Here is a 20,663-nt window from a genome sequence, read left to right as displayed (position 1 = left end):
TTAGGCACATGCTGCCACACCAGTCTTTAAATAGGTGCTGGGACCAAGTCAGGTCTTCATGTTTGCACCAAAAGCTGTTTCTGGGCTGAGCCATTTCCCCAGCCCCAAACTGGTTTTCTGTTTTTGTTTTTTAACTGGCCTGGGATTTGATCCATTAGGCTAGCCAGGATCACCTGCTCTGCACTGAGGTTACCAGCCTGCACGACTGAACTGCACTACTGAACTGGTTTTATTTGTGTGTGTGTGTGTGTGTGCGCGTGTGCGTGTGCGTGTGTGCGTGTGCGTGTGTGTGTGTGTGTGTGTGGTGTGTGTCTGTACACAGGTATCCGTGGAGACTAGAAGAGGGTGTCACTTAGATTTTAATTAGAAGCAGAAACAGGACACTCAGGACCAGCATGTTGGGGACATGCTTTGCCTCCTTCCCAATTCCAAAATCCAGTGAGAGTTCTGGGTAGTTGAGGAACCACGCACAGAGTCCTTGTTGAGACCCTTCAGTGTCCGTGGTTTCCAGGGTGCGGGCACTTGACAGCTCTTTGGCCTGGTGGCCTGCTCAGGGCAGTCAGTGGCTTCTGCCTGTGACCTCACTACACTGTCTTTGTCATCAAAGGACTGCCTGCGTTGCATGCATTTCTAGAAGCTTGGGAGGCTTGCTTACAATTTTAACCTTGCTGTCACCTTTGGTGTGTACTTTGTGGACTCTGAGCCATGTGGTTATATTAACTCTTAAGACATTTTCATGAAAGTAAAGGGTCATCTGGGCTGTGGTGGCACTGGCCTTTAATCCCAGCATTTGGGAGGCAGAGCCAGGTGGATCTCTGAGAGTTCGAGGCCAGCCTGGGCTACCAAGTGAGTTCCAGAACAGCTAGGGCTACACGGAGAAACCCTGTCTCGGCGGGGAGGTGGTGGCGGGGGGAGACAAACAGACAAAAAGGGTCAGAAAAAGGTACTTTACTCAACAGGCAGAAGAGTCAGGCAGGCTCATGAGTTCCAGGCTAGCCTAGGCTACATAGTGAGTGAGACTGTCTCTGAAAACAAGGTGAGGGCCTGGAGTTGGCTCAGTTGATGAGATGCTTGCTAAGCAAGTTTGAGGACCTGAGTTTGATCCCTGGCAACCAGATGAAAGTCAGGAGCAACAGCATGGGCCTCTGAAAAGTGAAGATAGGGAGGGGATCCTGAGTTCACTTGCCTGCTCATCTTGCTGAATTGATGAGCTTAGGTCAGTAAGAGTCCCTGTCTCAAAGGGAAAAAGGTGAGAACAGTGGAGCAAAACACCCAACACAACACTGGTTGTGACCTTTGCGTGAGTCTTCATGTGTACACACACACACACACACACACACACACACACACACACAGTGTTGGGGTGTGTCTAAAAAACAATATGTGAGTGTGTGGAGATTAACTTTGGGAGTCAGTTCTCTCTGTCTACCTTGTTTTGTTTTTGAGACAGGGTCTCACTATGCAGCCTGGGAGGCCTGGAACTCACTATGTAGTGGGTCTTGTGCTGGACATGTGCCTCTACCTTGTTTTTGAGGGAGGGTCTCTCTTCTAGAGTTTCTTGTGTGGTCCAGTTCTCCTGCCTCCTGTCTCCGCCTCCCATCTTGCCCTAGCATGCTGGGGTTACAGATGCAGGCCACTCTGCAGCTGTTTTCACATGTGTTCCAGGGACCAGGCTCACGGTATCAGGCTTGTGTCCCAAGAGTTTTGTTGTTATTTTTTACTTGCTGAGCCATGCCTAAGAAAGGTATTTTTAAAGGAAATAGGTCTTGTAACAAAGATAAAACATGGTTAAAAACAAAAAGTAACTATAAAGATGATTGGAACACAAAAATGACATAAAATTGTAGCTAAATGCTGTTACATGTTTCTCCTTCAAGTGCAGTGTGAGGTGGGTTAGTCCTGTTTTACAGACAGGCAGAGGCTAGGAGAGTAGAGGACTTGTTCAAGGTTACAGAGCTCCACAGCTGCAGTTTATAAAGTAGAGCTAGCATTTGGTCTGGGCAGCTTGACCGTAACACACTGATATTTGCAGCTTTAGTGGGTGTCTTAGAGTTCTGTTGCTGTGAAGAGACACTATGACCACAGCAGCTCTTAAAAAGGCAAACATTGAGTTGGAGCTGGCTTACAGTTCAGAGGTTTATAAATGCCCACTATCATGGTGGAAGCATGGCGGCATGCAGGCAGACATAGTGCTGGAGAAGGAGCTGAGGCTTGGCCCTCTGGATCCAAAGGCAGCAGAAAGTGACAGTGAGCCACTAGGCCTGGCTTGAGCTTCTGAAATCTCAAAGCTCACCCCCCAGTGACACTCTTCTACTCCAACAAGGCCATACCTACTAATAATGTCACTCCTTATGGCCTATGGGGGCCGATTTTATTCAGACCACCACAGTGGATTTGTTTCCCTCTGTTTCTTGTCTTCTGCCTTTTTACCTTGAGTCTCAGCTCTCCATTTATTTTTTCCCCTAACTATGGCCACCATCACCACAATCCTGTCTTGCTGTCCTTACTGTTCCCTTTTGCTACTGTGCCCAGCACTACCGGCAGGAACTGAGCACATCCCTCTCCACTTGTCCTGCAGTCTGTCTTGGGCCTCACTGCTAGTATCATTGTCTCTGAGCCTCCACACCATGTTTGAGCAGCCCACACTCTGCTAAGTACTTGGGGTGCACAGCCTGGATAACCGTGAATGATAACATTCCTTTTCAGATGGAGTTTCTGGTGTGTTGAATCTTGTGCTTGATTTAAGATTCCAAAGGAGTATATGAATTGATGCTTTTAGGCTGTATTACCTTTGAACCCTCCCCAGAGATATCAGAGCTCTGTGGTGATTGAAGTGCATGATAGTGTTCAGATGTGGGGCGGGAGGGGGTGTGGTGGGGAGATGGGGTAAAGCTGCCCATTGCTGCTTGGCCTTAGATCTTTTTGCATGCCTCAGAACTCTACTCCAGCTTTACTTCAGAATTGCCTTGTTTAATATTGCCCTTAGGTGGGCCTGGAATGTAGAGCAGTTAATCTAACATATATAAGACCCTGATTTCCACCCTCTACTACCAGGGAGGAGGGAAAATTTTGTTGGAGGTTAGCCTGGGCTACAAAGCCAGACACCTCAAACAAAAATTTACCTATAGGTCTTTGAAATCTTCCCATATTTTGCATGTGCAGGTAACTTCTCTGCCATTCCATTTGGAAAACTGATCCTCAAGAAGGATTTGGAAACCTCATCCTTTTTTCTCTAAATACGGATAGTACTTAAGAAGTACTTTAGGGGCTGGAGAGATGGCTCAGCGGTTAAGAGCACTGCCTGTTCTTCCAGAGGTCCTGAGTTCAATTCCCAGCAACCACATGGTGGCTCACTACCATCCGTAATGAAATCTGGCGCCCTCTTCTGGCCTGCAGGTGTATATGCAGACAGAACACTGTATACATAATAAATAAAAATAAATCTTTAAAAAAAAAAAAAAAAAAAAAAGAAGTACTTTAGACAGTTGTTTACCAGATACAGGGAAATAAGGTATACCGGGCTTTTTCTCTTGGGCCACCAACCAGCTCCCAAATCATGATATGGAGACTTATTGTTAGTTATAAATGCTCGGCCTAGCCGGGTGGTGGTGGCGCACGCCTTTAATCCCAGCACTTGGGAGGCAGAGCCAGGCGGATCTCTGTGAGTTCGAGGCCAGCCTGGGCTACCAAGTGAGTTCCAGGAGAGGCGCAAAGCTACACAGAGACATCAAAAAACCAAAAAAATAAAAAATAAAAATAAAAATAAAAAAGATAAATAAATGCTCGGCCTAGCTTAGGCTCATTTCTGGCTAGCTCTTTTAAATTAACCTGTTTCGGGCTGGGGAGATGGCTCAGAGGTTAAGAGCACTGGCTGTTCTTCCAGAGGTCCTGAGTTCAATTCCCAGCAACCACATGGTGGCTCACCACTATCTGTAATGAGATCTGGTGCCCTCTTCTGGCCGGCAGGCTGAACACTCATTGTATACATGATAAATAATAAAATCTTTAAAAAAAAAAAAAATTAACCTGTTTCTTTTTATCTACCTTTTGCCCTGGGGATTTTTTTTTATCGTCTTTCTTTCTGTATATATTACTTTCCTGCTGTCTCTGTGTCTGTCTGGCTGGCAACTGCCTGGCTTCTGGCCCCAGTCATGTCCCTCTTTCTCCTCGTTCTCTTCTTCCCTTCTCTCTTTCTTTTTTTTTTTTAAGATTTATTTGTTTTTTATATATACAGTGTTCTGCTTGCATGTATGCCTGCATGCCAGAAGAGGGCACCAGATCTCATTACAGATGGTTGTGAGCCACCATGTGGTTGCTGGGAACTGAACTCCGGACCTCTGGAAGAGAAGCCAGTGCTCATAACCTCTGAACCATCTCTCCAGCCCCTCTCTCATTCTTTTCAAGCCTAGATTTCTCCTATTTATTCTCTCTTCCTGCCAGCCCTACCTTGTCCCCTCCTGCCTAGCTATTGACCGATCAGCTCTTTATTAGACCAATCAGGTGCCTTAGGCAGGCAAGGTGAAACAAATGTAACACATCTTTACATAGTAAATATTCTGCAGCATAAACAAATGTAACACATCTTTACATAATTAAACAAATGCAGCATAAACAAATGTAACACACCTTCACATAGTTAAATATTCTGCAGCATGAATAAATGTAACACATCTTTGTTTACAACAGCAAATATATATTCCACAACAAATATTCTGCGAGTATTCCACAGCAGCAAAGTTTAGTTTTCTTTTTAATTTTATTACATTTATGTGTGTGTGCATGCGTGCTCACAACTGTTTGGAGTGAAAGTTAGTTCTCACCTTCCACTATATTGGTCTGAGGAATTGAAGTCAGGTCCTCAGGCGTAGTATAAAGTACCTTTACCCACTGAGCCACTTTGCCACTCCTACGGTTAAGTTTTCCTGAGATAGTCTCATGTAGCCTCAAACTTAACTGTGTAGCTGTGGTGGTCTGAATGAGAGTGGCCCGCATAGGCTCACATGTTTTCATGCTTGGTCCCTAATTGGTAGAACTGTTTTGGAAGGATTAGGAGGTGTAGCCTTGTTGAAGGAGGTGTGTTACTGGGGGTGGGCTTTGAGGTTTCAAAAGCCTGTGCTCCTGCCTCCTGTGTCGTCTCAACATGTAAACTCTCAGCTACAGCTGCAGCACCATGCCTGCCTGCTGCCAGTGCTCCCCACCATGGTGGTCAAGAGCAACTCAAGCTGTAGTCCCCAATAAACACTTGTGTAGGTTGCCTTGGTCATGGTGTCTCTTCACTAAGACACCTGACCAGATGGCCGACGAGTCGACGGAGCTTCAGGTTCAGTTAGGTGCTGGCAGCCCTAAACAGGTGGAGACCCAGGGTGTGCTGTGCTCTTCCAATCCCCAGACTTAACTCCCTTTTGCTTATGAGACCTTCTCAGAGCATCTGCCTCTTGAGGGTCATTGCTAGCAACAGAACACTTGGAGTTTCAGTAACAAGCACTGCTTGAGTGGGTTCTTGTGGGGCTCACGACTGCCAGGAATGGGACCTAACAAGGTATGGTCATTGTCATGTAGTCTGGAGCATAGGCCTGTCTTCTGAGGGGTTTCTGGTGCCTCTTTGTGTACTAATCTCCGCATACACCATTCCGAGAAGCGGAGGCCAGGTGGTTGCACGTGTGGCGACTAGAAAGGAGCTGCGTGCTACAGGGAAGAGTTCCAGGGATTGCCAACCAGGCCCAAGAAGATGCTGGGGTGCTTGGGGGAAGGCGGCACAAATGGTTAACACTGCGGAAGGTGGCTGGGAGTTCTGTGCACCATCACAAAGGTCTGGTCATGGTTGTCCTCACCTCCTAGCACTGCCTCCCCTGGCTGCTCCATGTGTTGGGCAGCTGCGTTCCTTCTTGAAGCCAGACCATATCCTCCTATGAAAACACCTAGGCTTGGTCCCACTGCACTGAACTCGTGGGTGCTCCTTCAGTGTACCTTTTCCTACTGATTGGTTCTTGTCAGGGCTGCACTATGACTGTAGGACTGCCCCTAGGCAGTGCCTGGTGGTTCACACCACCCTGTCTGAATCTTTCTTCACTCTTACCTTAGGAGAGGATCTGTTTTGTAGTTTGGTGGTTATCTATATCGTTGTCTATTATCAACAGACAGTGGTACGTGTCTCCTCTTGATGGTGTCCGTATGAAAAACTGCTGGCCTGGGTTCCACAGTGCTGGATGCAACCCCATGTCCATAGGAGCCCCCCTCCTAAAATAGTGTGGCCAAGTGGACAAGAAACCCAGCCAGCCATCCTCTCAGATCATTTCTGCTCTGCTGCTAGTTTAGGATGTGGCCCTGCAAAAAAAGACCTCTTTTCTAGAACCTTGTGGTACTGATGGAGAGCTTTTGGAAAGTCTGCTAGGATGCAGCTGTAATTGTCTAACACAGAGTGATGGATGAAATGAGACCTGCCGAGAGACTCAGACCTCCTGGTCCAAAGGCACGAGTTGTGCATGACCGCTTCTCCATGTCTCCGACCACTCAGGTGCACAGTGGGAGGAGGTGACCTTGTCAGCAGGTCTTTGCTGGAAATTCCTTTCCTTGTGATGTGAGGGTGACGTGTACTTCTGTTAGTGCTCTGTCTTCTGCCCTTTGTTGACAAATGTTGAAGAGAAAGGAATTCCAAACAATGTAGAAAACATACGAAATGATTTCCTACAGTCATTTGAGACAGCTTAGTTTACATAATTTAAAGTGAGGCCGAGGCTTGCTGACCAAGAAGTTGGTTTTAGAGGAGGAATCTTACTGTACAAATTCTCAGTTCCCACTCGTTGCACAATGTATTAGCAGTAGTTCTCCAGATACTGAGGGTTGCCGCGGCATCTGTGACCCTGTCAGGACCTGTAAGGAAAATTACGTGCTCCGTAATACTGCCATGTTTGTCTGCCCCTCTCCTCTTACCACATGGACGGACGGATTTCTGTTTCCAGAGCCTACATGATATGATGCCATTACTCTCGAAGCTGATGAGATGAGTGCTGGGTGTCTCTTCTCAAATACATCACAAAATTTACCGTTTTAATCATTTCACGTTTGGTGTGGTGAGGATTAAACTTGGGGAAAACATTCTGGGAAATAGTCTGCTCTGAGCTATATTTCCAGTCCTTCACTATTTTTTTTTTTTTTGCATGTGTGTATGTGATAATGTGTGCAGTTTATATGAGAATGGGCATTGTGTGGAGGTCAGAGGACCACCTAGGTGTCATTCTGTCCTAGCCTTTCACCTTGTTTGAGACAGAGTCTCTTGGTTGTGTGTGCTTACATGAGGCGGGCTGGCCTGAGAACTCGCAGGGATGCTTATGTCTCTCTCTGTCTGCCTCCCATTTTGCTGTAGGAGCACACGGATTACAGAAGCATGATACTACATGCAACTTTTATATGGGTTCTAGGGATTCGAACTCAGGTCCCCCATGCTTTTAGGGCAAGCAGTTTACACTCTAAGCCATCTCTCTAGTCCCTTAACTGTTTTAAGCATGTGATTGAATGGCAGAAAGTACATTCATATTATTGTATAACTGTCACTACTAAACATTCCTGGAACTTTTCATCATACCAGATAGAAACTGTACCAGTTAAATAATAATTTCTCCTTCTCTCTTAGCCTCTGGCAGCCACTAACCAACTCTGTCTCTATGGATCTGTCTATTCTGGACATTTTATGTAATAGGAATTATGCTGCATATAGCCTTTTGTGAATGTTTTTTTGACAGCATATTTTCAGGTTCATCCACATTATAGCACATATAAGTTATTATCACCAAATAATATTCTGCTGTATGAATATACCACATTTTCTAAAATCTATCCTTCAGCTAGTGAACGGGAGTTGCTTCTGTCTTCAGCTGTTATAAATAAGTGCTGATGTGGACGTTGGTGCCCAACTACCTGTTAGTCTCTGCTTCCAGTTCTCTTGAGTATATGTCTATGAGTGAAATTGCTACTTGATAGGCTAATTCTATGTCTCTGCAGATGCTGAGTCGTCTCACACTACTCTAAGTAGTGCTCTAAGGCTCCGTTCCCTCCACCCTCCCAGGACACTTTCACCTTAAGAAGCAGCGGTTCTCAGGCCAGGAGGTGCTAGCTCTTTGTGGTTTTGACTTGGGTTTCTCTGATGACTAGTGTTGCTCAGCAGTTTTTCATGTGTTGTTGATTGTATTTCTTTAGAGAAATATCTACATGATTTTTTTAGTTTTGAATTGAGCAGTTGTGTTTTTGCATTGTTGTAGGAATTCTTTATATATTCTATTTAGTGCCTTATCAGATACTAAATAAAATATATTTTGTTCCATCCAGTGGGTTATTTTTCTAAGTCCTTGACAGTATCATAAGACCTACAAACATTTTTCTCATGAAGTCACCATTGTGTTTTTTCTTTTGCTGATTTTGCTGTTGGTTTTGCATCCAGGAAATGGTTTCCAAGACTGACATTAGGAAGTATCCCCTGTTTCCTAGGTGTTTTATAGTTTTAGCTCTTACAGTAGAAGTCTTTGATGTACTTTGAGTTAATTTTTATATTTGTATTAAATGAGGGCCAGCTTCCTTTTCAGATGACTGTATAGTCATCCTTAAGTACCAGTTTCTGAAAAGACTGTCATTTCCTGGGTAATAATGTAGTAATCAACTTTGTGTCGTGGTGACAAAATACCCAAGAAAATCGACTGGAAGGAAGAAAGGTTTACTTTTTAGTTAGAGGAGGTGTAGTGGTTTGAATGAGAGTGTCCCCATCATAAACTCACATGTTGGAATGCTTGGTCTCTAGTTGGTGGTACTGTTTGGAAAGGGTTAGGGGGTGTGGCCTTGGAGGAGGTATGTCACTGCAGGTAGCCTTGAGGTTTCAAAAGCTGGTGGCTCTGCCGCTTTGGATTAGAAGCAAGGCAAGATACCATGCAAGTACTAGATGAGGTAAAGGAGGACATTCACACTGGGGTGCAGGAAATAGAGAGACAGGAAGGGGATGTGGAGAAGAGACATCCTTCCCGGTGAACTATTTACTCTCACTAGCCCTGCCTAATAACCCACTGAGCGATGAGCTCATCAGTAGATTAACCAGTCCTGAGGTCAGAAACCTTATGATTTAATCCTCAGCCGTATCAACTGAGGACTCAACCTGTAACATGTGCTTTTTGGGGACACACTTCATAGCCACGTACAACAGATGTACATCTATAAGTGGAATTGCTGGGTTATATTGAAAATCTGTTTAGTATTTTGAGCATGTGCTTGGGTTCTTGTGGAGCCTTTTTCAGCTTTAATAAACAACATAGAAACTACTGATAGATGTAACCCACATAGCAAAACCTTGCTGAGCTCCGCAGTGGTTTTAGCACTTGAAGAGGCCTTGGGTTAAAATGTGGTAAGGGTGTGGGGTGATGTTTGAGGACTGCTGGTGCACTGGAGCTTCTTGTTTTGGTGCTGTGGCCACACATTTGTGTAAGGTGGCAATAGAGTGACAACAATATTGTCCTTAGCCAGGAAGCACTGAGCTGCCTCCCTCATGCCCAGCAAGGGGGCTACCAGGATGTTGGCAAACCCAACTGCAAAGCGGGGGGGCTCCTGCTAGTTGCTTTTCGGAAGGACTGAAAGGATCTTCAGAAAGAAGGGAAAGGAAATGTTGATGTGCCGCTAACATATAGCTAAGCCCGACAGAATCACCGTCCAGCACACTGCAGATGATACAGAATCTGTAAGTACCAGAGTTCACTTGCGTGGTTCAGCCACCAACCCTCCTGGCCAAGAACAGACACTTACATTGTTGGAAGTGTTAGTGAGGTACTCCCCTGTTGAAGTGCTCCCAGCACAACCCCTGCTCTGTGGGGAGGCCAGGCAGGCAAAGAACCTTCCTTCTTGACACTTGGTACACGTGCCTGCTCACTGAAATAAGGTTAGACTAAGAAATCCAGCAGACCTTGCTGGGGAGGTGAGGGAAGGGTTCCAAGAAGAGGGGGTGTGTGTCTTGAAACCTGAGATCCCAGTACCCCAGAGTAGGGAGGTCAGGTGTATTCAGGATGAGGAAAGACAAAGAAAGCACTCTGCTGAAAGCCTTCTGCTCAGCACAGCCTTTTTTTTTTTAAAGAAAGTTTAAAGGTCAATTTGAGCCAGATCTGTCTGGTTACAAGGAATAACTGGGAGGAAGAGGCTCTTTTCTCTGAACTGAGGAAGGAAGCACAGGTGCTCAGGGAGCTGGGGTGTTAAGGGTCCCTACCTATCCTGGTTTTCACCCTGCCTCACGGACACACACAGCTTGGAGGGTCATGCTTCAGCATCAGCCCCCAGTATCTTAGTCTCTGATCACCCATCCTGGGACAGACAGCTTGAATGGTCTACATAGGCAGTTCTCAACCAGAGAGGCTGTTGGAGCCTCAGGACCCTTGGCTAGAAGGCGTTTACACACACCCCACCCCACAAATAAAGCCTGGCGTGTGTGGAAGGGAGGGGCTGTTTGCCAGAGCAGGCATGCTGATCTCCAAATGTTTGTTTTGAAGGGAGTAATAGGGCTATTGGGAAAGAAAACCTCAGTGAATGACCATTTCCTAATGGAATTTGAGGCGGTACACTGAAACTTCTCCATTGATTGATTGGTTGGTTGGTTGGTTGGTTGATTTTTGAGACAGAGTTTCTCTGTGTGGCCATGACTGGCCTGGAACTCATTCTGTAGACCAAGCTGGACTGGAACTCAAAAGATCCAGGCTGCCTCTGCCTCCCAAGTGTTTGGATTAAAGGTGTGCGTTACTACCGCCTGGCTGCATTGTGGCTTTTTTCTATAGAGTGAATAGTGTTAAAATATTCTTTGCTGGGCTGGAGAGATGGCTCAGCGGTTAAGAGCACTGGCTGTTCTTCCAGAGGTCCTGAGTTCAATTCCCAGCAACCACATGGTGGCTCACAACCATCTGTAATGAGATCTGGTGCCCTCTTCTGGCCTGCAAGCATGCATGTAGGCAGAACACTGTATACATAATAAATAAATCTTTAAAAAAAAAAAAGTTTAAAAAAATATTCTTTGCTAATGTTTTTGTCTTTTTCTCATTATAGTTTATAAATTAGTTTTTAGCCAAACTGGAAGACCTAGAATGGCTTGGGAAGAATGGTATATTTCAGGGACTTGACTTAATGCTTAGGGATGGAGGCCAGAAGAGACTATCCCCATCGTTAATTCCTCATTAGATAAATAGTCTTCAGCAGTGAGTCAGCCCTGGGACTGTAATTATGAAGCCTCATTCTTGTTCTGGAGCTGCAGTAATAATTGAGCCAAGCCTGGCTTGTCCAGGTGAGGAAGCAGGCCACGGAGGAAATGATTAATCTTGACTGACCTCACTTGAGAACATTAAGTGACTGATTATGTACACTGAAATCTGTTTCATGGCAGTTTTTAAAACAGCCTTATAATAAACTACACATATTTAAAATGTAAGAGTTGGGAGATCATCATCCCATCCCTGTCCCCTCGGGGTCTCATGATGTATGTTACTCTTTGGTTGTTTTCTGTACCTCTAGACACACTGGAACTCACTCTGTAGACCAAGCTGAGCTGACATATTTCAGATTTGCTTGCTGCAGCCTCCCAAGTGCTGGGATTAAAGACATGCTCCACCATTCCTAACTTGCTACTCCTAAAGATTTATCTCTCACTGGACTCAGACTTAGAAGTAGATACTCACCAGCTGAAGAGATGGCTCAGAGCTTAAGAACATGTACTGTTCTTGGAAAGGACCTGAGTTCAATTCCCAGCACCTACACATCAGGCAACTCACAATTAACCTATAATGCCAGTTCCGGGAGATCTGATGCCTCTGGCCTTCTGGGTTATTTAGATTATATGTATGCACCCACACACAGATGAACAGACATACGCAGAATTAGAAATAAAGTAAATCTTCAATGAAAGAATTAAAAGCTCTCAGGGAGGGCCCCTTGTCTCTTGGCAGTCTGCGTTTTTTGGCTTCTCTCATTCTCTTGGCCAAAAATTTTAGCGTATTCTTCAGCCTCCTCCTCGTTTTTTAGTGCATTGTTTCTTCAGAGCATCATGTCTGCCTTTGTGTTGAGGCACATGTGGAAGAACAAGCCACTGAATATTGGGTGCTTTTGGTCCTGATCTCCTCACCATCTTCGCTTAAGGGCTTCCTGACCACATTGGAGGAGCCCATGCTCTTTACAGAGGTGGAAAGGCTTTCAGAGTCTGCCAGCTCTGTTGGGCCCCAGTCACTGAGGCACAGTAGTATGGCAGTCCAGGAGTCTCCTTCTCTCCTTTTTCTAAACGAGAACCAAATTGAGAACATCCAGATTGGCGTCCACAGTGCGTCTGTGAACAGACTTGTGCTTCCCTCTCCAGTTCTCCTGGGTCTAGAACAAGAATGCCTCTTTCTCAACAGCAGGCGCACTTTGCTGTGGATCAAGACACCTTGCTTCATGGGAAAGGTGTTCTTCCCAGTGTTGATTGGGATTGGAACCATTATCCTTGCATTTTTCGCTCGGAACATCAGCAGCTACTTCTGTGGCCACACATGTTTCACGGAAAGCACGAAGCTTAAGTTTGTTGTCTACTTCAGTGAATTTCTGACCGTCAGTGACTGGAAAGGAGATAAGTCAGCTTCATCTTGGCATAGCCTACTACCTGAGAGGCCCCACACACACAAAAGTTTTGATGTGTGTGGTATCTCCATTGTGTGCACATTGTATGGATACACTTGCCCATGTTGGTGCGTGTGGAAGCATGTCTTCCTGAATCAGTTTTCCATCTTACTTTTGCAGACAGGATGTCTTGCTGAACCTGGCTGGAGCTTACCATTTCTACTAGACTGCCTGACCAGTGAGCTCCTGTGATCTTCCCCTCCCACCACAGCCGAGATAGCAAGCTTACCAGTTATCAGCACAGATGCTCTCCTGTGCCCTTCTGCAGTCTCCCATCGCCCTCTCATTTCTGACCTGCATTCTGATGTTGCAGATTGAGGGTGCGTTTTCAAGAAACTCAGGAACTCTCCTGAGTACATACTGGCTGCTTTCACTTGATGTAATCGAGATTTAAAAGTTTTATAATTATTAGTAGTTATGTCTATGTGTCTGTGTGAATCGTTGCCCCTGGAATTAAAGTTACAGGCAGTTGTGAACTCTCTGATAGAGGTACTGGAAACCAATATCAGGTCCTCTGAAAGAGCAGCAAGCACTCTTAACACTTAGCCGTCTTTCCAGCATCCATCCCCAACCCCAGCCTTTGCATTCTCTTAAGAACGGTTCTAGCTGGGTGTGGTAGCACGTTCTTCTTTTTTTAATAACAATGGGCATGGCTGTGTCTGCATGGGTGTCGGTGGGCATGGCTGTGTCTGCATGGGTGTCGGTGGGCATGGCTGTGTCTGCATGGGTGTCGGTGGGCATGGCTGTGTCTGCATGGGTGTCGGTGGGCATGGCTGTGTCTGCATGGGTGTCGGTGGGCATGGCTGTGTCTGCATGGGTGTCTGTCAGTGCACCACATGCGTACCTGGTGCCTGTGGTGGCAAAAAGAGGGTGTCAAAATGGCCCTGGGACCAGAGTTAGAGACAGTTGTGAGCCATCATGTGGGTGCTAGGTGTCAAGCCTAGGTCCTCTGGAAGAACAGCCAATGCTCTTAACCTGGAGTTCTCTCTCTAGCCCCAAAGATTTATTTTATTTGTATGTATATGTGTGTCTGTGTGTGCAGCTGTGGGTTTGTAAATGTGCCCCTGGAGGCCAGCAAGGGTCATGAGATGCCTTGGCTGTGTGTGTGTGTGTGTGTGTGTGTGTGTGTGTGTGTGTGTGTGTGTGTGTCTGTCTATCTGTGTGCAGCTGTGGGTGTGTGGATGTTCCCCTGGAGGCTGGCAAGGGTTGTGAGATGGCTTGGAGCTGGAGTTTGGGTGTTTTTGAGCTTCCTAGTATGAGTGCTGGGCACTGAACTCTGTCTTCTGATAGAGTGGTAAGCTCTCTTAACTGCTAAGCCATAGCATCAGTTCCTGGCATATACTTTTAATCCCAGACAGAAGCAGAGGTAGACTGGATCTTTGTGAGTTCAAGGCCAGACTGGTCTACATAGCAAGTTCCAGGACAGCCAAGGCTACAAAGTGAGACCCTGTCACAAAAGAAAGAAAAAGTTACAAAATTTAATGAAGTCCAGCTTATCTGCTTTTTATTTTGTAATTCAACATACATCTTCACAATCTTTACCTGAACTAAAGTTACAAAAATTTCCCATGGTTTCTGCTCAAATTTTGATAGTTTGGAGCTTTACATTTACATCTAGGCCTTTGATGTGTTTTGAGTTACTTTTTCTTTCTCATACAAGGAACAGCACAGTGCTTTCTTAGTAGATAGCCAGTCATCCCATGTCCACTTGTTGAAATAGCCTTGAACTGGGAGATCCCCCTGCCTCTGCCTCCCAAGAGGCAGATTAAAGGTATGTGTCACCATGAGCTCTGTGATCCCTCTTGGTACCCGCACTACCCTATCTCGGTGTCTCTGCCATGCTGTATGGTTCGCTGTTCCTTCTGCTGGATCCTGGAATGTTTCACTGCTCTGAATTCTTTGCATTAAATTTTAGAGTCAGTTTGACAGATTCTACAATCAAGCCTGGTGGAATATTGTTGGTAGCATTGAATTTGGGTAAACTGAGATCTTAACCATTTGAATTTTCTAATCCATGAATACTGTACATCCTTTAGGTTCGGGTCTTTTAAATATATCTTTCAAGAAAGCCATGTTTTTGTATTTTCGCTAACAAGATTTAAATGTCTTTTGTTAGATTTATCACCTTTTTTCCTTTGGTCTTTTCATTTATTTATTTATTTATTTATTATTTATTGAAACAGAGTCTTACCATGTAGCTCAGGCTAACTTTGAATTCAGTCCTGCCTCAGCCTCCAAAGTTCCAAAATTATAGGCATGTCCAACTTATAATTATTTTCTAATGCTGTTGTTTTTGGTAACTTCCTGAACTCTGAATTTCTGGAAGAGTTGACTTTTTTTTAATCCCAGCACCTGGGAGGCAGAGGCAGGCGGATGGATCTCTGTGAGTTTGAGGCCAGCCTGGTCTACAAAGTGAGTTCCAGGACAGCCAGAGCTGTTACACAGAGAAGCCCTGTCTCGAAAAATCAGAAAGAAAAACTTTTTTAGTTTTATGTTTACTTACATGTGATGTATGCCTCTTAGGTGTGAGTGCCCTCAGAGGCCAGAACGGGGCACTATATTCCTGGCAGCTGGTGTCACAGAGTTGTGGGCCACTTCAGCATGGATATTGTGAACCAAGTGTGAGTCCTGTAAAAGAGCAAAACATACTTTTAACAAGTGATCCATCTCTCCAGCCCTGATATTAGTTCTTCCTTAGTTTGTGGGATTTTTAGAATGAAAACATTTGAGCCTGGACTTGACTTTGTGTAAAGCAGAAATACTAATATTTTGACATTGAGACTTAACATTGTGGTCTGCAAATGTGTTGAGCTGTGTTCACAGTTGTCCTGGGATGAATGTGATCTGTGGGGCTCAGTTGGACACACCTGTAAAGGTTTTTTGCTTCTTGAGGTGCTGAGGCTCAAACCTAAAATCTCATAAGTCCTAGGGAAATACTCCAATACTAAGCCCAGTGGGCTATACTCCAGCCCTTGTATAAAGGTTTTTACTAAATGCTGAGTTTTCTTTTCAGCTGTAGGTTATTGATTTCCTTCTGCACGAGGCTGGGCTTCCCATTCTCCACATGCTCTTTACCACAGGCTGCTTTTACTGAGTTGCGATGCAACAGGAAGGTGTTCACCAGGTGTAAGACGATCCTCGGCATTTCGGTCCCCAGAACCATGTTAATTAAACTGTGGGTTTTAATATGAAAAGATACTTGAATTGCTTTCCTACATAGCGTATAGTAAATACACCAGGTTGCATTTTCTAGTTGACAAATGAAACACGGGGCGACATTTCCTTGACTTCCAGACTCTCGTGCCGTCTGTGACACTGTCTGTGAGGGTCTCCGCACTGTTGGGTAGTGACGAACACTCTGTGAGTTGTTCTGTCATGAGTCCATGCTCAAGGTGTTCGCTTGTTTCTTCAAATTTGGCTTTTGCTGCCTGTCCTTGTGTTTTTTCATTATTATGCAGAGGATCAGGTTGAGGGATCGGCTTTGTGTGTCTGTGTGGAATGTCACAGAAGGGTGGTAGCACACCATTGTCCTGCTGTCAGATGTCACAGTCCACTCTGCTCTGCGATTGTAGTCTTCTGGAAGAAAAGAATATGTAGACTTAGGACAAATAAGAGATAAAAACCACACTTTGGATTGGAAATAGATGCTACCAGATAGTTCTGTTTGATATCATCCTTTTTTTTACTGCTGCTGCCATGGTGGATCAAGATCCTTATCAAATGATATGGGGGGGGGAGATAATGTGAAGAGAACCTGCCTTTAAAGTAAGCACACGGATTTTTATTCCTCTGTCCTGCATCTTGCCTCAATCCCTAAACTGTTGTTTGTAATTGACCTACTCTGTGGTAAATTCTGTGATAGGAGCAGAAAGTGGTATGGAAAACATACAACATCTAGCCATTCTTCCATCTTGACTGTGTATATCTGTGTTTAAAGTTAGCTTATGACAGCATAGGCCCTCCTTGACTTCTGATTGGTTATACACCTGTAAAGCTATGGTGACCCAAAAATACCATAATTGGAAAGTACATTTAATATACCTAACCTGCAGGCATGTGGTTCAGCAGCATGGTGTGCGAGAATGCCGTTCATCTGTTGTTATATCATGACTGACTGGAAGTTGTGTACATTGCCCTTGTTTAGTTTGGGGACCTGCCATATCCTGATTGTCCAGGAATAGCTCAGCTCCAAATCAAATGTGATTCCTGCTGAATGTGAACACCTAGTCTACAGTCACATATTATAAACTGGGAAGCATTTGTGCATAGTTGAGCTTTTAAAAACATTTTTGTTATTTTTATGTGGATGAATGTTTTGCCTGAATGCATGTCTTTGCACCACATGTATGTCTGGTGCCCATGGATGCCAGAAAAGGGCATTGTATCCTCTCGAACTGGAGTTATAGATAATTGTAAGTGCTGTGTGGGTGTTAGAAATCAAACTCAGGTCCTCTGTAAGAGTCCTGCTGCTCTTAACTGCTGGGGAAATGGTAACAGCCAGCCTAGCCCTAGTCAGTCATCTCAGGCCAATGAGAAACCCTGTTTTAAAAACAGTGGGTAATGCCTGAAGGAGGAAAACACACACACACACACACACACACACACACACACACGGACAGAGAGCACTGTACATAAGCCCAAGGATGTAGTTCAGTGGTTCTGTGTGTGCTATTTTGACTTAGTCCAAATAATAAATAAGCAAACAACATGCATGGAAAGTGAGTCAGGCTAGAGAGAGAACTAGGTCTGTAGGAGGGCAACAAGTTTAAAAGAAAAAAAAGGATGCCCAGGGGCAGTAAGGGAAAATCAAGAAGGGAAGAATTTGGCACTTGGCTGTAGTGTACAGGTTGTTGGCTTCTACTGAAGCCTATGTTTTGCTGCATTAGTTTAACATTTTTATCTTGTCAGAAACCACTGCCAGCTTTACCTTATTCAAACACATCTTCTCATTACTGCCTTAGTAACCTCTAGCTGCCTGCAGCATGCCAGATAAAGGTCAGAAATCCGTTAGCTCTGCATCCTCCAAAGTCTGGATTTCCAGTTACTTGAGTGACTCCCAACCATTCACACAGTCGTCTTGACGTGCCTTCTTGTAAGGCTTATTTCCTGGAGTGTGGTTGCTGTTATATCACACAACATACTCAAGTGTCGCCTTCCTAGGAAACCCTGCTCAAGTGCCATCTTCTTGGAAGAGTATTCTGGAGTCCATTGGCTGAAGATGGTTCTGTCCTTCATCTTTCGTTGGCATACCATTTAAATGTCCCTGGGAGGGAGGTGGTGCTGTATGTTCTGATGCAGGATTACAACCATTCTCCACCCTTTACTTTGTGTTCAGATCCCCCTGAGGAAGCAGGCTGTGGGCAGCCACTCAGCTTCTGGACTGCTTTTGCCAGGGCTGCCATGGTGTGGAGAGAGTTCTGTCCTAGGTTTCTGCTTCTGTCCCACATCCTCAACAGCCTCTTGCCCTTTTGTTCCACAGAGCTCCGGTGCAACCCTGGGCAGTTTGCATGTCACGGTGGTGCCATCCAGTGCATACCCCTCCCCTGGCAATGTGACGGCTGGCCAACGTGTGAGGATGAGAGCGATGAAGCCGACTGTCCAGGTGGGTGTAGATTGGCCTGTCTCCGCGTGGCCTCCCACAGGGAGGGCGCGGACCCAGACAGTCGTGTGGTCTGTACACGTTGGAAGGGCAGTGTGGGCTGACCCACTCTCACCTTTTTAAAAAGTAAGTGTTGGACGTGGACCAACTCTAGAACTCAGGAGTTAACAGCACTGGGGATGTGATAAACATGTGCAAACAGCCCTGGACTCACGGGACCTTGGGAGTGAGCCCTTCTGAGGGGTGTGTTCAACACTCTGGCTGTGGGTATGGGTGCCTGCTGACACTTGGCTAGTGTGCTGGAAGTGTAAACTGTGAACTAGCATTGCCCTTCTTTCCCTTGCCCCGGCATTCCGTAGTAGTGTGACACGTGGGGGTTTTCTTGTGGCCCATTATAAGCTCCTAAAGACATATGGAAAGGCCACAAGTTTGTAGGTTGTCAGTTACCCACTGGTTTCTACCTCAGCACCCTGATGGATATAAAGCAGCATGGATAATAGCATTCATTCCATCCCCAGGTAGGTCGGTCTCAGCGTGAGATAGGTGGGAAGGCAGCATCCCAAGCACATGTGTCCATGCCTGTGTGGTGTTTCGAGACTCACTTACACGTGCACACTGACTCCCGATCTTCGTGCCTGTCAGCAAAGGCTTGTCATGTAGTAGAAAGGCTATGCTTTCTCAGTGAGAAATTCCTCCACACACTGAGATGAAGGAAAGCTCTTTACCTAAGCACCTGGTCAGCTGGTATAAAGCCCAACCAGCAGTCAGCTCCCAACAGAAGGTTTCCTTGGCTTATGTATTGCATGTACGCTGCCATCCTTAATCTCTTTTGGGTCTTGGCCCCAGGTTACACTTTAAACAGTTGAAACAGAGACAGGAGGCTGCAATCTGCCCTCAGGAGATCTACCCAGCAGAGATATTACATATTACCCGCGTTATTTAAGTGCACCAGTGTTGTTCTTTTTCAAGTAGTTGTTACCCAGGACATCTTGCCTATCTGGCAGTTATGTTTTTCCTATGAGAGCACGGGGAACTTTATGGCAGACCTGGACTTAGTGATGGTCATGACCCTGTTGTGGGAATCTTTCTTGATACCAATGAGAGTGGAGAGAAGAGACGTCACTGGTAGAACAAAGCCAGGATAGGTCCTGAAAGGCTTTAATATCGGATCCAGTTTGCATTCTCAGGTTATACTCTAAAACCACAAGTTGGAGCAGACAAGGAAGCAACCTTATACAGAGGTGTAAGCAGCAGTCGGCAGGTGGTTAAAGGCCACGCCCATTGTGTTAGCTTTTCCTCCTAGTCCTTCTGTCCCTGGGAACAGGGGAGTCATGCCTGGCAGATGGGCTACAAGCAGTTCTATCAGTAAATCACTAAATGAACCGGTATGTAATAATGGGTCTTTTCTACTTTAAGTCTGTACTGTCCCCTCCCCACAAAGCTGTGCATTAGAGGTATGTCTTTAGTAAAGGAATCCGGGCCTAATGGCTGGTCATAAGGTAGAGCTGTCTCCTTTGTCAAGGCAGTCAGAAGCTAATGGCTGGTCAGTCCTGGTGAGTAAACATTTACATCCTAGCCTCCTAAGTTTACCTTGTCTCTAACAGGCCTGGTTAGCACACTGCTTTTCTTGGGTTATTTTGGAGGTAGTGCTCCTTTAGATCAGTTCCACTATGTGACTCAGTGTCTCCTAAGCAGTTGTATTAGTAAATCCCTTAGAACATCAGTTCTGTAATTTGATCAGTCATACTCCAACTCAAGAATCACAACCTTAAGCTGTGCAGGCAGAAGCAGGCAGATCTCTACCTCTGAGGCCAGCCTGGTCTAATAGTTCCAGGCCAGCTGGTGTACTTCCTGTGTCCACCTGTTAACTTCTCACACATGTATCCTGTTTCTTGTTGTGTTCTTGGAATTCCTTTGTTCTGTTCTTGCATAGATCAATGTGCCTTCCTTCTAGCCTTGTCTCAAATGTCAGCTGCCATGGTGAGAAGGTCCCTTTGTCCCTCTGGTTGAATCACCAGATCTCTTAGTACATCTAGAACTGCTGGTTAGTGCTCACTGTGGAGGGTACAATGGCTATTCTTGGTTGTCAACTTTTCCGTATGTGGAATGAACTATAATCCAAAAATGGAGGGCACACTTGTGATCTGGATCTTGAGGCAAGAAGACAACATGCCTTTGATCTGGATCTTGAGGCTGGATGATACACCGTTAATCCAGATCTTGAGGCAGGAAGGCATACCTTAATCTGGGCCACACCTTCTGTCGGAAGCCTATATTAGGACAGTGGAAGAAGGAAGGGTTTGCCCTCACCTTGTCAGCACATCTGGAAGACCAGTGGAGACACCCAGCCTCGTGGGACTGAGCAGCCACTGGATTCCTGGACTTTCCATCCACAGCTAGCCATTGTTGG

The 20,663-nt window shown here is 45.5% G+C and overlaps 1 protein-coding gene across 11 annotated transcripts in view; it reads left to right on the top strand.

Annotated features, from left to right (window-relative positions):
• Dgcr2 (DiGeorge syndrome critical region gene 2) overlaps nucleotides 1–20,663 on the top strand; it is a 73,728-nt gene that overhangs the window by 16,082 nt on the left and 36,983 nt on the right. For all 11 annotated transcript variants that reach the window (XM_059276888.1, XM_059276886.1, XM_059276883.1 and 8 more), the window contains one exon: nucleotides 18,134–18,256. In XM_059276888.1, the coding sequence (XP_059132871.1) occupies nucleotides 18,134–18,256 (123 nt within the window). The remainder of the gene's footprint in view (nucleotides 1–18,133; nucleotides 18,257–20,663) is intronic.

The sequence above is a fragment of the Peromyscus eremicus genome, chromosome 12, assembly GCF_949786415.1.
Source record: "Peromyscus eremicus chromosome 12, PerEre_H2_v1, whole genome shotgun sequence".
In the NCBI taxonomy this organism is placed as follows: domain Eukaryota; kingdom Metazoa; phylum Chordata; class Mammalia; order Rodentia; family Cricetidae; genus Peromyscus; species Peromyscus eremicus.
Note: the sequence above shows the minus strand (reverse complement) of the source record. Positions and strands in the feature narration are given on the sequence as shown.